At 44.2% G+C, this 16,255-nt stretch overlaps 1 protein-coding gene across 1 annotated transcript; it reads left to right on the forward strand.

The window, feature by feature from the left end:
* The first annotated feature begins 6,887 nt into the window (after positions 1 to 6,887).
* Positions 6,888 to 8,785, forward strand: GPR75 (G protein-coupled receptor 75). The gene has a single exon (XM_023746858.1). The coding sequence runs from the start codon at positions 7,088 to 7,090 to the stop codon at positions 8,696 to 8,698; it is 1,611 nt and encodes a 536-aa protein (XP_023602626.1). The 5' UTR covers positions 6,888 to 7,087; the 3' UTR covers positions 8,699 to 8,785.
* The last annotated feature ends 7,470 nt before the right edge of the window (positions 8,786 to 16,255 follow it).

Consider the following 16,255-nt stretch of genomic DNA (forward strand, 5'->3'; position numbering starts at 1 on the left):
TTTCCTCTTCTAGATCTCTGGAATCCTTTACAACCTGTAAATTTATTTTTCCCCCCAGTAACATAATTTCTCCCACAGGTGTAACTGCTGCTTGCCAGCCCAAACCTGTTATCTCCTGGCATGGCCAAATGCCTGGAGCTGAGCAGGCAATTCATATGGAGAGGGATATAATTTTGGAGTTTCCACTCAACACTAATGTCTTCCTTTCCTTTTGATTATTTCTAGGGCCCAGGGTCACCGCTGCTGACAACCTAGATGAGAACTGCTGCATTGCATGTGTCTGGGAGTGGAATATTACATGGGAATTGATGGGAAGTTTGCCTTTAGGAATAAATTCATTCCTAAACCAAATTCTGGGAGCATAGTCAACTCCTGGACTGAATGTCTACTTCACAAATTATCCAGCCTTTTTATTTACAATGAAAGCACAGGGGAACTGGGAAAGATAAGTTATATGCATAAGTCAAATTCTTTGGTACTTGGTACCAAACAGTTTAGCCACAATAGGATTTCATCAGCAATATTCACTTGAACTGAGTTTTCTGGCATCAGGGTGAAGGAAAGGGCATTCAAATAGCATTCTCATTTCTAAACACTACCCCCTCCCCCTGGAGGTTAGGAAAGTAGTAAGATCCCAGCTACCCAGAAAGGATGTTACTTGAAGGCTCAGACTAAAATTAAACCCATTTTATGAGTTCATTGTTTGGGGCATATGGACTCAGAGGATTGAGAGGATGGTAGGTTTGGGTTTGTGTTCTTGCTCACTAAACTGCCTAGCTGCATGCCTACGACCATTGCTTTCTATGATTTTCAACATTCATGTCCATAGTTTCTTGGCTTCGTTATTTGAAGGGGTAGTTTTGTTCTTTTGTTTGTTTTGTTTTTTACTTTGCATTTGTTCCCTAGTAATTGGTAAGTTCCTTTAGTAAATTCATCAATACTTTTTGAAAGAAGATGTAATTCTTTTTATAAAGTTGGTTTGATTGAAATGTTACGACTTGATTTACAAGTTCTAAGTCTCAAAGTACGAAACTGGACGATGCCAATTTAGGAGAGAACGTATTTAGCTGCAGCCCAGAGAGCCTGGCGGGCCCCAAAGCCGGGAATGCAGGCGGGCGGAGGGCTGGCAAGAAGCCCACCCGCCCAGGCCACGGTGCGTCCCTCTGAGACCAAGATCCCTTGGGTCGCCGTGTGCTGTTGGCGCCCCCACTCTTCTCGTTTCTACCCAATCCGCCTGCCCCTCTTCCTGTCGGCCGGCCGTTGCCTACATAAGGGAGCCCGGAGGACGGGGAGCAGCCGGCCCCAGCGCACAAGGAGGCCAGCGAGGTGGTGAGGGTGCGAGGTCAGGCGGGGTGCCAGGCCTGGGTGTCCGGTGGAGGGGGCGGCGCCCTCCGCAGCTCGGTGACTGCGCCTCTGCGCCCCCAGCTCCTGCGGCTCCGGGATGCGCGGAGGCGGCGGCAGCGGCGATGGCGATGGTGCCTCCAGCCCTGCATCCTCCCCGGCGCCCTGCATCCTCCCGGGCGGTGGGTGGAGCTGGGGTCTGGGCTGCGAGATGGAGGAGAAGGGGCAGCGCTGCGGCCACCCTGCAGGTGAGGAGCCGCGGGCCCAGGAGGAGGCGACTCCAGGGGAACAGGGAGGGTCGGGCACGGGCACGGGAAGCCGGTGGGTTAGCAAAGCGCGCACCGCGCTGGTCCCAGCCCGGCCCCTGCGCACCTGCTGTCCTGGCGCAGCCTGCCGAGCAGCCATCCGGCCCCTGCCCGGGCCGCTCCCACGCTCCGTGGGGCCGTGGAACCCCTCCCCCACCGCTCGTGGCCTGGCCTGGCCTCCTCACCCCACCAACCCTCTCCCGACTGGTTCACTAGCTTCCCTGGCCAGGCCTAGGCCCTTCTTACCATAACCTCCACCTCGGGACCTCCTACCCATTGCCAGCTCCTGGCAGGGGTCGGTCCCCACCCCCGTTCCACACCCAGACTGCCTCCCTGTGCCCCTCAGCCACTGACCCTGCCCACCCCATCCCCCATCCGCTGCTCCCGGCCTCAAGAGGTAGTTCAACTGGGGACAAAGAGCTTGAAGGGCTCTGAAATCAGATAACTCTGGCTTGAATCTTAGTGACCTTGGGCAAGTCATCTTCCCTGAGGTGCTCTGGATCAATACAGACTCGGCTCCGAGGGTTAGACCCTGAAAATGCCCGCCCTCGAGGAATGTAAGGCCTTAGGAGAAAAAAATGAGTGGGAAGAATCCAGGTCATGAGTGGACTTGGGAAAGCGCATATAAAATGTTTTAGTATACACTAAAATATTAAGACAGCACACCAAATTATCAGACTCTTCACACATCTTAAGGAGAAATAATTGCCACTGTACAATAAATTTTCCCTTACCGCCCAGCTGGTGTGGCTCAGTGGTTGAGGGTTAACCTATGAACCAGGAGGTCACAGTTCAATTCCTGGTCAGGGTACATGCCCAGGTTGTGGGCTCGATCCCCACCCAGTGTGGGGCATGCAGGGGGCAGCCAATCAATAATTCTCTCTCATCATTGATATTTCTGTCTCTCCCTCTCCCTTCCTCTCTGAAATCAATAAAAATATATTTGGGAAAAAAAATTCCCCTTACCATATTTTACTTACTACTTTAGGATCCTTCCTCCTAGTTGTAACAAGATACATATGATATGAATTCATTCCATGTTTATTGTAGCTAATATGCCTGCTTAAGGCGGGTGTCCCAACTTAACATTATTCTGGTTTTATGACTTTAATTACATTGTCCTCCAAGACCTATTTATGGTCCCAGAGATACAGAGAAGCTTGTATGCTTGCATTGAAAAGAACATTGGCAACCTTTATTTAATATTTAGGCATAGCAAATAGCTATTTCTTTACCTCCCTCCTCAAATCACTGTCTTTTATAATTCTGCCTCATAACCATCCCAAGTTGTGATCTCAGCCTCCTCTTTCTTATAGTCCCAGAGTTAAACACCAATAGTAGTTACTTTCCCTCCATTTTCTTTATTTCTCAAGTTTCTCTGCCAACACCTTTATTTCTATTCTGTCTTCTGCTTTTCCTCCCTTTTTCTTCCCAGCCTCTGATTTTTAACTTTTTTCAAATTATCTCAATAGGAGTGATTTATAATTATATTAGGGGCCCAGTGCATGAATTCGTGCACCTTGAAAGGAACTGTGGGCCATGAGGCTGTGGTGAGCACAGGGGTGGGTCTTGGCCCACCCTCTGTGCCCCCTCCTGGCCCCTCCTGCCATGGCCCCCTATCCCCTGTCAGACAGCAGCCCCGCTGCCACTGCTCACACTCACTGACGGTGTGGAGCGATTGGGGCTGGCGCCAGCAGTGGGTGTGAGCTGTGGCTGCTGCCCCAATCACCCCTCAAGAGCAGGGGCAGGTGGAGAAGACCTCAGGGGCAATTGGGGCTGGCAGCCACCGCTCACACCCACTGATGGCACCAAGTGATTAGTGCTGGTGCCAGGTGCCGGCAGCAGGTGTGAGCGGTGGCACCAGTGCCAGCTGTGGGTGCAAATGGGGCTGGTGCCAGCAGCAGATGCAAGCACTGGGTGGGACCGCGGCACACTGGAGCAAAGAATTTTCAGTAACCACCAGAGGCTTACCCCAATGACAGCGACCAGCACCCCACCTTGGTCTGACGCCCCTGCTCACCTGCTCCACCATCCCGCTGCAGCCGACACCTGCCATTGTTCTGCGCTCTGCCACCTGCTGCCCATGCCCACCATGTTCCGTGCACACGTGCCCTGGTGGTCAGCGCATGTCATAGCGACCGGTTGTTCGGTTGTTCCGCTGTTCGGTCTATTTGCATATTATCCTTTTATTATATAGGATTATACCAGAACCATAACTATCAACCTTAACAAAAAGGTACACAGAAGTGTGTGTGTGTATGTGTGTGTGTGTGTGTGTGTGTGTGTGTGTGTGTTCAAATGTTGGTTTCCAAGAACTTTGAGTTGGGAAGAGATTGCAATACCTACTTGATAGGATTATATTGAGAATGGCATAAAGTTTGATGACTTATGTAGATCTTCTAGTATAAGTGCCTGGCAGGCATATACTAACCACCCAATACATTATAGCTGCTGTAACAATCTTCTGATCTGGGAATCTTTCCCTTGATCTCGTCCTGTTCTGTTTAGCATGGTGGGGAAGAGTGTGGGCTTTAGAGAGTAACTGCTAACGTTCAAATTCATGCTCTGCCACTTTAAGTTAGGTGCTCTCTGACACAGTTTCCTCATCTGTAAAATGGAGATAAGTTATATAACCACCTCAGAGTTATTGTGAGGATTCAATAAATGAAGAGTATGGAGCACTGAGAACAGTGGGTGGCACATCACAAGCACTTAGTGCAGTTAACATACTAGTAATGATACTGATAGTTATATTCCCAATCTATAATTCAGAATTATCTTTTAATCTATTGAAAAATTTATAATTTATTGAAAAAATTATAACTGTATAGAAAGTGAAATTTGCCCCTCATCTGCTCCAAATCTTTTTTCCTCCTGCCTCTCACCCTTGACTAATGTTGGTGCCTCATCATCTCATTTTCCACTTGACAACTCTTTCCAACTGTCTCCCAGTCTGGGGTCTTCATAACTTCCATCACCCCCTTCTTCAGTATTCCCCATTTACTCAATATTTCTGTTAGCATCTTAACTCCACATTCTTTATTCTTCTAATTTCCCCAAACCAAACTCCTGCTTCCCTGGTCACTCCTGTTTACTTCCCTACTCCCAAAGAGGAAACCTCAGGTGGTGGTGGAGAGAGGAGTTTGCTATGAACATTAGTATCACCTCTCTGCTCTTCCTGCCTCCTCAAATTGGGGTTTCTCTTCTACTTCTCTTCTCATCAGTTAACCCCAATTCTCCAATTAACAATAAAAAATAGTAAAAGTGTATCTATTTCACTACGTAGGCATTAAAAAGTGTTCAGGAACAATACAATCTTAAGTGAAAACAAATAGCTACCCATTCTTATTTTTAAAATTCTAATCGTTAGGAAACAAATGGTCAGGATTTATATCCTCTCTGAACTTTTATAAGGAAAGTACAGAAAAGTTGGTCTCACTTCCCAGTGGAGAAATTCATAATATTGTCATGATCTGCACCCATGGGCCACTGAGAATGTAGAAGAGGTGTTCTTTCCTTCATGAGGACACTAGTTGGCTATAGGGGTCTCCCCAGGACTGAACTTGTCTGATGCTCACTGAGACAGCTGTACCTGTGATTGAATGCTGCGAGGCTTCTGTACCGGGGGTGGTCCATAGCTGCTTCCTGGAGCCCCCAGTAATCCCTCCCTGACCCAGCCCCTTTCTCTGCACCCCCTGATCCAGCACCTAAGGGGTTAACCTCTGACACAGCTGGAGGTCTCAGGGACTCAGCTTGAGTTTGAGGTTAAATATGCTGAACTTTGTCCCTGGACCTCCCCAGTGCCATTATGTATCCCTAAAAAAAAATGCTGGATTAAAGCAAATACTTTTTGGTTGTCAAGAGCATTGTATCCGTCTCCAAGGAACAACTTAAGCTGCCCCACTTAGAAGCATCTTGGGGAGCAGGGTGGGCACCAAGCCACTCAGGGCTTTGGGACTTGGGATAACAGAAGATCTGTGTGAGTGTACTTTAAATCTCATGGCGAAATGGGGGAAAGCTTAAGAAAAACAAAGGAGCAAGAAGAAAAACAAGTTCTTCTATTAAAGTAGAGGCTGTGTCTTACCTTTTTACTCACAGCACCTAGCATAAAACTGCATATAGTATGCACATGGTGAATGTAAACTGAGTGAATGAATGCATGAGTGGGTTGGATGCATGCCCCTGCTCTGTCCTGAAGACATGCTTGTTGGAATGATGTTAACTCACATTTGCATAGCAGTTTAAAGTTTACAAAGTGGTGCCTTTGCACCTTGTAAATATCAAATATAATTCTGATACCCTTCATTAATTTTATTTCCCCCTCACATGTAGTCCTACACAAAGTTTTTTCCAAAGGATGGTACAGAGTTGGCCAAGAAACCACAGGCAGGGAGAAGAAATTGTAAATAATGGCAAATAAAGGATTCTTCTTAGGGAAAGAAATAGGATTTGTTAGCAGTCTGTGGGAGTGGTATAAAGGGCTCCAGTATGCTTCAGCAATACCTTCTGCTTCTATTTTAAGCACGTGCTGGTTTTGCCCAAATCCTGCAAAGACTTACACCCTTGTTGCAGTCTGTCTGTCCCCTACGCCTTGCCTTCACCATTCACCCAGCGACCTCCTCCTTGCCAGGACTCCCTTCAGCCTCTCAGCCTCCACCCTGGGCTGGATTAGGTTCTCCTTTCTTCCTTCCATAGCGCCTGCTCCATCTGATTTGCAGCGTTGGGCTGTAATTACATAGTTAGGTTGATCTCTAGCTAGATTGTGATCCCTTTGTTATATTCTTGTGTCTCCAGTGCCTGGCACCGGAGTGTTTCTAAATATAGCATCTGGACACCCTTCAATCAGAATCTTGATGGGTGAGGCCCAGGAATCTCCTTTTTTTTAAAAAAAAAAAATACACATTCTTATTGATATCAGAGAGGGAGAGGGAGAGATAGAAAATCAATGATGAGAGAGAATCATTGATGTGCTGCCTCCTACACGCCCCCTACTGGGGATCCAGCCCACAATCCAGGCATGTGCCCTTGACCAGAATCGAACAGGGACCCTCAGTCTGCAGGCCGACACTCTATCCACTGAGCCAGACCGGCTAGGGCTCTCCTTTTCTTTTATTAACCTGCTCTCGAGACGATGCTTAAAGCCAGTTTGAAAGCCACTGTGTCATACAACCTCAGGTTCGCTGGATGAGTGTATTGGGAGGTGTTTCTGTCTTTTCCGTGCCGGGCTTTCTGTGCGCTGGGTCAGAGCTGACACAGTCCGGTGCCTTTGACGAAGATCAGGAGAGCACTCCACCGGCTACAGTAACTCCTTTCTGTTGCAGGGGATGCATTTCTGTGTGCAGGCTCTTCTGCCTCGGGTCTCTCTTGTCACGTGCCGCTCCTCTGTGAGCTGAGGCCCTGACTCCCCTCCCCACAGAAGGAAGAGACCTTTCTCTCTGAAGATGAACTCCACGGACCACTTCCCGGACGCTCCCAACACCTCCTGGCCCCTGCCTGGCGCGCCGGGAGCAAACGGCACTGCTCGGCAGGAGGGTCTCCACGGCCCGGTCCACACGGCCACCTTGGTGACCTGTACTTTCCTGCTCGTGATCATCTTCTGCCTGGGCTCCTACGGCAACTTCATCGTCTTCTTGTCCTTCTTTGATCCGGCCTTCAGGAAATTCCGAACCAACTTCGACTTCATGATCCTGAACCTGTCCTTCTGCGACCTCTTCATCTGCGGGGTGACGGCCCCCATGTTCGCCTTCGTGCTGTTCTTCAGCAGCACCCCGGACGCCTTCTGCTTCACCTTCCACCTCACCAGTTCCGGCTTCATCATCATGTCCCTCAAGACAGTGGCCGTGATCGCCCTGCACCGGCTCCGCATGGTGCTGGGGAAGCAGCCGACTCGCACGGCCTCCTTCCCCTGCACCCTGCTCCTCACTCTGCTGCTCTGGGCCACCAGTTTCAGCCTGGCCACCGTGGCCACCCTGAAAACCCGCAAGTCCCACCTCTGCCTTCCCATGTCCAGTCTGATGGCTGGAGAAGGGAAAGCCGTCCTGTCTCTCTACGTGGTCGACTTCACCTTTTGTGTGGCTGTGGTCTCTGTCTCTTACATCATGATTGCTCAGACCCTGCGGAAGAACGCTCAGGTCAGAAAGTGCCCCCCTGTGATCACCGTGGACGCTTCCAGACCGCCGCCTTTCATGGGGGCCCCGGGGAAGGGAGGCGGAGACCCCATCCAGTGCACCGTGCCCGCTCTATACAGGAACCAGAATTACAACAAACTGCAGCACGTCCAGACCCATGGATACACTCAGAGTCCCAACCAGCTGCCAACCCCTGCAGCCAGCCGGCTCCAGCTGGTATCGGCTGTCAACCTCTCCACAGCGAAGGACTCCAAAGCGGTGGTCACCTGTGTGGTCATCGTGCTGTCGGTCCTGGTCTGCTGTCTTCCCCTGGGGGTTTCCTTGGTGCAGGTGGTTCTGTCCAGGAGTGGGAGCTTCATCCTTTACCAGTTTGAGCTGTTTGGATTCACCCTTATCTTTCTCAAGTCAGGGTTAAACCCTTTTATATATTCCCGGAACAGCACAGGGCTGAGAAGGAAAGTGCTCTGGTGCCTCCAATACATTGGCCTGGGATTTTTCTGCTGCAAACAGAAGACTCGCCTTCGAGCCATGGGCAAAGGGAACCTTGAGGTCAACAGAAACAAGTCCTCCCATCATGAAACAAACTCTGCCTACATGTTGTCTCCAAAGCCCCAGAAGAAATTTGTGGACCAGGCTTGTGGCCCAAGTCATTCGAAGGAAAGTGTGGTCAGTCCCAAGATCTCCGCTGGACATCAGCACTATGGCCAGAGCAGCTCCACGCCCATCAACACCCGGATGGAGCCGTACTACAGCATCTATAACAGCAGCCCGTCCCAGGACGAGCACATCCCATGTAACTTACAGCCAGGAAACTCGTTTGGATTTGCCAGTTCCTATGTGGCCATGCATTACCACACCACTAACGACTTACTGCAAGAGTGTGACAGTGCCTCGGCCAGGCAGATTCCCGTCCCCTCTGTTTAGAGTGGCGGAGGCTGGAGCATCGTGTGTAAACTGGTCCTGTTTCTGGCACTAAGGGATTTTTTATTTTCACTTTTGTGAGACTAGTTGTAGATCAAAGCTTAAAGGCTCAACTAAACAGTTGGCAGTTATGATTTTCTTTGGTCTGATTGATTAGCATCTATTGGTTTGCTTTGTGGTCTCTTGACATTTTAAGGTTTAATGTAAAAGTTTATTATTTAGAATTTTGCCCTGACCTGTGTTCCAATCTCTTGTACTAAACTTTTAAATAGATCATGCTACCATGTTAAAGTAGAGAATGATCTTTTGACTCAATGTTATGGGTCTTTGAAGTATATATGAGCTGGATATTTTAAAGAGTGTGAAAGTGTATAATTTTTACTGAGGTGTTATTTTTATTAACTGAATTATAAATTTTGATTTTTTGAAGTGTTGAAATGGGGAAGAATATACTTTTTTTGGGTAGCAGACTTATTTGAATACATTGTTAAAGCAGAAAATCAGAAATACATTATCTATATAATTATCCTTACAAAAAACACACAGCTATTAGGTACTTTCCTAAGACAGTCAACCAAGAATATACTATTATTATTATTACCATTTATTATTATAGACATTGTTATTTTGTGTCAATCGAGTAGCTATATAGAGCTGTGGTGTTTTTGTTTTTTTAAGAAAGATGTTATTGCCCTAGCTGGTTTGGCTCAGTGGATAGAGCGTCGGCCTATGGACTAAAGGGTTCTGGGTTCAATTCCAGTCTAGGACACATGACCGGGTTGTGGGCTCGATCCCCAGTGGGGGGCGTGCAGGAGGCAGTCAATCAATGATTCTCTCTCATCAATGGTGTTTCTATCTCTCTCTCCCTCTCCCTTCCTCTTTGAAATCAATTTTATATATACATATATATATATATATATATATATATATATATATGAAAAAAGAAAGATGTTATCCCTTGGTAAAAGTAAATTATTCTATTCTATTCTATTCTATTCTATTCTATTCTATTCTATTCTATTTACTAGAATCCTAATGAAGAGGACTGCACCTGTGGTAGTGGTATGCTACTCCTGGGAGAGTCGGTGCTAAATGTGTTCACCTCAGTCAGGGTTTTGTTATCTGGGAAGCAATATAGACTGTTATGTGTTAGATGATGTTTATTATTGCTTAAGAAGGCATAAGGACGAGAATTGGAATTTTCTAAAAAATATGTTTTTATTGATTTCAGAGATATGAAGGGAGAGAGAGAGAGAGAATCATTGATCTGCTGCCTACTGCATACCCCCTACTGAGGATCAAGTCCACAACCCAGGCATGTGCTCTGTCCCGGAATCGAACCGTTACCTCCTGGTTCATGGGCCAACCCTCAACCACTGAGCTACACCAGCCAGGCTGGGAATTTTAAAAAATATATTTCTATTGACTTATTTTTAGAGAGACAGGAAGGGAGAGGGAAAGAGAGAGAGAGAAGTATCAATATGAGATGTAAGAAGGGAACATCAGTTGGCTGCTCCCCCGCATGTCCCCCTGGGGATTGAGCCTGCAACCGGGGCATGTGTCTTGACTGGAAATCAAACCAGCAACCCTTTGGTGCATTGGATGACACCCAATCCAGGAGCCACCCCGTCCAGGACGAGAATGGCAATGTTTTGATTTATGCTTTCCTTCTGTGTGAGATGGTTTGTTAACAATCTGATGAAGCATAACCAAGTAACTATTTAAAAAATGTTTTTTGTCTTTCTTTATATATTATTGTGGTAGAAAAATCCTTAAGATCTCTTTTTACTAGTGAACTAATTGTGTTATTCTCTCCCATTAATCTTAAACTAGAGATGGGCAGTAAGGGAAAATAGATTAAGTATTTGTATACCTAAAACTAATTTTATTATATACAGTACTCTGTGATTCCTAGCATAACAACTGTAAACTCATATTTTTATGTAAAAATGTTTTCATTTACAATTAGCATTTGAACTTGTTATAGTTTTAGAACTGTAACTGCTAGACACAGGATGAGCATCAAGATGTCTTTTTAAAAAATCTATCTTTAGAAATTGTTATATTCAAGAACAGTTATTGCAAATTGGACAGCACTTTACTCCTGTGGATGAAAGATATTGTTTGTAGCATCCTCTCCCAGGCTGGTCCCAAGTACAGAGGTCAAGCGGGGCATGGAGAAGACACAGTGGGCACTCAGCTAGAACTCTGCGCAACCTCCTCTAATGACGCTTCCCTTTCAGCATCGGCCATTTATTTATATTTCTGAGACTGAAGTATGAGATATGGGTTTCAATTTCTTTTATTTTTTCAAAATATATTTTTAATGATTTCAGAGAGGAAGGGAGAAGGAGAGAGTGATAGAAACATCAAAGATGAGAGAGAATCATCGATCACCTGCCTCCTGCATGCCCCCTAATGAGAATCATAGGCCAGGCATATGCCCTGACTGGGAATCAAACCAGTGACCTCCTGGTTCCTGAGTCAATGCTCAACCATTGAGCCAAACCCAGCTGGGCTCAACTTTTTTAAAAAATTCACCTTTCAGTACTCTTCCCTTCCTTGTCTTCCTTTTTTTCTTTTCTTTTTGCTATGCAATTTTATAATAGCAGAGCAAATGTCCACTCTTTTATTTTTGGAATGGAATGCTATTTTTGGAAGTCATTATGGCCATTTCAATTGTGCTTTTATAATTTAAATATAACACTGTTTTCATGTATTAATACTCTCATGAGATAGGTTAGTATATAATCTCTTTTTAAACAAAGGATTAAGATATCTAACATCCTCTCTCAAGATCATTTGAAGTATTTTGGCAATCTAGGAATTGGACTTTTTGTCTAAAATCAGACCCTGGTATTTATTCCAATAAGCCAGATAGCTTTGTAACTAATAACATTAATGAAGAAGATATTTCACACTTTTAAAGGTATGTATCTCTTTTTTGGTCAGGGATTTCAAATGTGAGTCAATAAAAGATTTTTTTAAAAGTAATGTCTACTTGTAAAATTAAAGCTGACAGTTTTCCTGTGTGGCATTGGAGATGACTTGGCTCATTTGGGGAGGTGCAAATTATAGTACAAAGAAAACTAAGCATGTGCATAGGTGGCATTCAGTCTCTTTATGCTCATCAATAAATTAGCAATTTAATTTGCATGAAATACATAGTGGGCTAGATTAGCCCTCCTCCATATCTATATCCATTTGTAGATATAGATATAGATGGACATATATAACTTCTCTCTTCAGAAGGGCTAAAATGAGAACTAGAAGTAATGAGAATTCAGTTGAATATGATGAATTACCAGGTTATATTAATTAGTTCTCTTGATGCTTTACTGTGATGCATTTCAAGCACTTTATAATTGTTCTGAGGTTAATCACTAGGCCAGATTTGTATTTCTGATGCTTTTAATGTTCTTTTAAAATAATGTTTGAAAAATAAAAATATTGATAATTTTAACATTGCTGAATATCAGATTGCAATAGTATGACTTTTCTGTCCAATCATTTAAAAACTATCAGAGACTAACAGTGATCATTATTGCATAATAGATAACAATGTATTGCCCTAGCCAGTTTGGCTCAGTGGGTAGAGTGTTGGCCCATGGACTGGGCTCAATTCTTGTCAAGGGCACATATCTCAGTTGTAGGTTCCATCACCAGCCCTGGGTCGGGGCACGTGTGGGAGGCGACCAATCGATGTGTCTCTCTCATATCGATGCTCCTCTCTCTCTGCTCTCCCCCTCCCTTCCACTCTTTCTACAATCAAACAAAAAACCAATGTATTGAAGCTCAGAGAGAGTTATTTTCATTAAAAGATGAAATAATGTACTTGATCACATTTTGTAGCATGCATAAATGCTCAAGACTAAGAACTCCAAAGGTTAATTATTTATTCAACTAAGTTTCTCACCTGGCAGGAAAAGTCCTGACTAATCATTTCAAAAACTTCTTTAAAACAAGATTAAAATCTGGAAAAAGATACAGAGTTTTAGAATTTTTAGTTTATCTATCAGAGTTTGCTTTTAAGAACCCAAAAATATTAATTTAAGCAGAAAAGGACTGAATATAGGAAATTCTATGTCTACTAAATCATTAGAAGTTTGGGGCTCTCACATCCCCCACCGGGGATGTGCCCGCAACCCAGGTACATGCCCTTGACCAGAATCGAACCTGGGACCTTTCAGTCCTTCTTTAAAACAAGATTAAAATCTGGAAAAAGATACAGAGTTTTAGAATTTTTAGTTTATCTATCAGAGTTTGCTTTTAAGAACCCAAAAATATTAATTTAAGCAGAAAAGGACTGAATATAGGAAATTCTATGTCTACTAAATCATTAGAAGTTTGGGGCTCTCACAGATTTCCAGGAAAGATTCCATGATCAACACTGACCAGCTGGGAGGGGAGAAGTCAGGAGGCCTCCTTGGGCCTTCAACGTCAAGGGCACCTGCTGAAGTTGTTATTCAACGATCAGGAACCTGCTGTCACTGCTGCTACCTCCACAACTAACCCTCTCGACACCCCCAAAGCAAGCGGCTGACACCAAAACAGGGCTGCAGAGAAAGGTTGGCACCGTGCATTTAGTTGGTGGAACCCTATTTGCATTTAAAACCCTAGCCACCTGCCAATCTGGAAACTGTAGTTACACTGAAAAGGTAAACTAAAAGGAGGTTTGGAACAGATACTGAGTTCCAATCTCCTCTGTCCACAATGAGCCACCAGTTTGGGTCTTAACCTTTGTATCCACACCCCTAGGCATTCTTCCAAACAGCAGCAGTAACACCTTTCCCCACTTGACATAATGCAACTTCTCTCATTGAAACAAAACATGCCTCCATACCTCCAGCCTGGCTGCTTTTATTATCTCCTGTATCTTTGGTGTTCTGCAGTTTATCTTGGGATTTGTTGGACTCCTTGAAACTGTATCCTGTTGTCTTTCATCAGTTCTGGACAATTCAAATTTGTTTTTCAAATATTGTTTCTGTCCCATTTTTTCTACTTTTTTTTTTTTTACCTTGGCTTTTTTTTTTCTATGTCTTTGTTTCTCTGTTGTAGTCATACACTGCTTAATGACATTTTGATCAAAGATGGACCACACCTACAGTGATGGACCCATAAAATTACTAGTATAGTGGAGCTAAAAACTTCCTAGTTATGTAGCCATCATAATGTCATGGCATAACGCATTACTCATGTATTTGTGGTGATGCTGTGTAAACAAACCTACTACACTGCCAGTCCTATAAAAATATAGCCCATACAATTATGTACAGTATATACTAGTAATGCTTGATAATGATAAATGATTGTAACCAGTTTAGGTATTTACTATATTTTTTATCAGTATTTTTTTAATTTTTATTTTTAAAATATATTTTTATTGATTTTAGAGAGGAAGGGAGAGGGAGGGAGAGAGAAACATCAATGATGAGAGAGAATCATGGATCGGCTGCCTCCTGCATGCCCCCTACTGGGGATCAAGCCCGTAACCCCGGCATGTGCCCTGACTGGGTATTGAACCGTGACTTCCTTCTTCATAGGTTGATGTTCAACCACTGAGCCATGCCGGACTTCATCGGTATTTTAGAGTGTACTCTTTCTGCTTATAAACAAATTTGCTGCAAACCAGTATGCTGTGTTGCATACATCTTGTGTTTACTGTGTCTCTCAAAATATTTTTATTGATTTCAGAGAGGAAGGGAGAGGGAGAGAGAGATAGAAACGTCAATAATTAGGAGAATCATTGATCGGCTGCCTCCTGCATACCACCCCACTCCACTTGGGATAGAACCCGCAACCGGACATGTGCCCTGACTGGGAATCAAACCTTGAACACCTGGTTCATAGGTCGACGCTCAACCACTGAGCCATGCTGGCCAGGCTACCATGTCTCTTGATTGCATCATTTTCTCTTGTGCTTGATTTAATCTCGTGTTATTTTGTTCATCATGGCCCCTAAGTGTGCAAAATCCACTGTTAATGTTGCCAGCTAGAGGCCATATCCAGTGATTGACCTGGAAACAAAATTAAAAATGATTAAGGACTAGGAAGGTGGAAAATCAGCTCGCCAAATCAGGCCTGTCCCATTCCACCGGAGCTATGATTCTGAAGAACAAGAAGAAAGTGACAGAGCTGTTAAAATATCTGCTTCAGCCCTAGTTGGTTTGGCTCAGTGGATAGAGCATGGGCCTGCGACTGAGAAGTCCCAGGTACAATTCCAGTCAAGGGCACAGGCCCGGGTTGCGGGCTCGATTCTCAGCAGGGTGTGCAGGAGGCAGCCAATCAATGATTCACTCTCATTGATGTTCCTATTTCTCTCTCCTCCCTTCCTCTCTGAAATAAATAAAAATATTAAAAATAAAAGATAAATTTAGTGTAGTCTAAGAGTAGTGTGTGTAAAGTCTACAATAGTGTGCAGTAATGTCCTAGGCCTTCACATTCACTCGCCACTCACTCACTCATGTGGAGCAACTTCCAGTCCTGCAAGCTCCATTAATGGTAGGCCCCCTATGCAGGTGGACCATTTTAAAAGTTTTATACCATTTTTTGTACTGTACCTTTTCTATGTTTAGATACACAACTTACTGTTGTGTTACAATTGCCTACAGTATTCAGTACAGTAACATGTGGAACAGGTTTGTAGCCTAAGACTATCAGGTTATACCATATAGCCTAGGTGTACCATCCAGGTTTGTGTAAGTTCACCCCATGCTGTCTGCGCAATGATGAAATCGCTTGATGATACATTTCTCAGAACGTGTGTATCCCTGTCATTAGGCAATGCATGACTGTATTCTGAATTATTTCTTTCAATTTATCTTCCAGTTCACGAATTCTTTCCTCACCTGTTAAAATTGATAATCAGCTCTTTGATTTCAATTATTATGACAATGTTTTTCATTTCTAGAAATTTTATTTGCTCATTAAAAAAAAACCTGTTACACTGCAGTTTTAGAGTTTTTAGTTTCTACATATACTTAAAAATGAATCATTTATTTCTTAAACAGAGTAAAAATAGTTCTCTGAAATAACTTTGATAATTTCAGTATTTTATTTTATTATTTTTTATTTGGTTACTTGTTTTATTTTTAAAAAAATATTTTTATTGATTGAAGAGAGGGAGAGGGAGAGATAAAAACATCAATGATGAGAATCATTGACCAGCTGCCTCCCGCACTGATTGGGGATCGAGCTCGAAACCCGAGCATGTGTCCTTGACCGGAATCGAACCTGGGACCCTTCAGTCCACAGGCTGACACCAAAACCACTGAACAAAACCGGCTAGGGCATCAATATTTTATTTTTTAAATAGGCCTCTTGTCTATTATTTTTGTTGGTGCTTCCTCATGATGCCTTGTTTCCTTCATGCTTTATTTATTTCTTTAAATCCTCATGTGAGGATATTTTCCCTTGATTTTTAGAGAGAGTGGAAGAGAGGGAAAGAGAGAAACATCGATATGAGAGAAACACATCGACTGGTTGCCTCCTGCATGAGCCCTGACCAGGGCCCTGGTCGGGGAGGAGCCTGCAACTGAGGTATGTGGAATCGAACCCGGG

This window comes from Myotis lucifugus, unplaced genomic scaffold (genome assembly GCF_000147115.1).
Source record: "Myotis lucifugus unplaced genomic scaffold, Myoluc2.0 scaffold_6, whole genome shotgun sequence".
NCBI classification, from domain to species: Eukaryota; Metazoa; Chordata; class Mammalia; order Chiroptera; family Vespertilionidae; genus Myotis; species Myotis lucifugus.

Coding starts and splice junctions, on each gene's coding strand:
- GPR75 (XM_023746858.1), top strand. CDS start 7,088: ATGAACTCCACGGACCACTTCCCGGACGCTCCCAACACCTCCTGGCCC.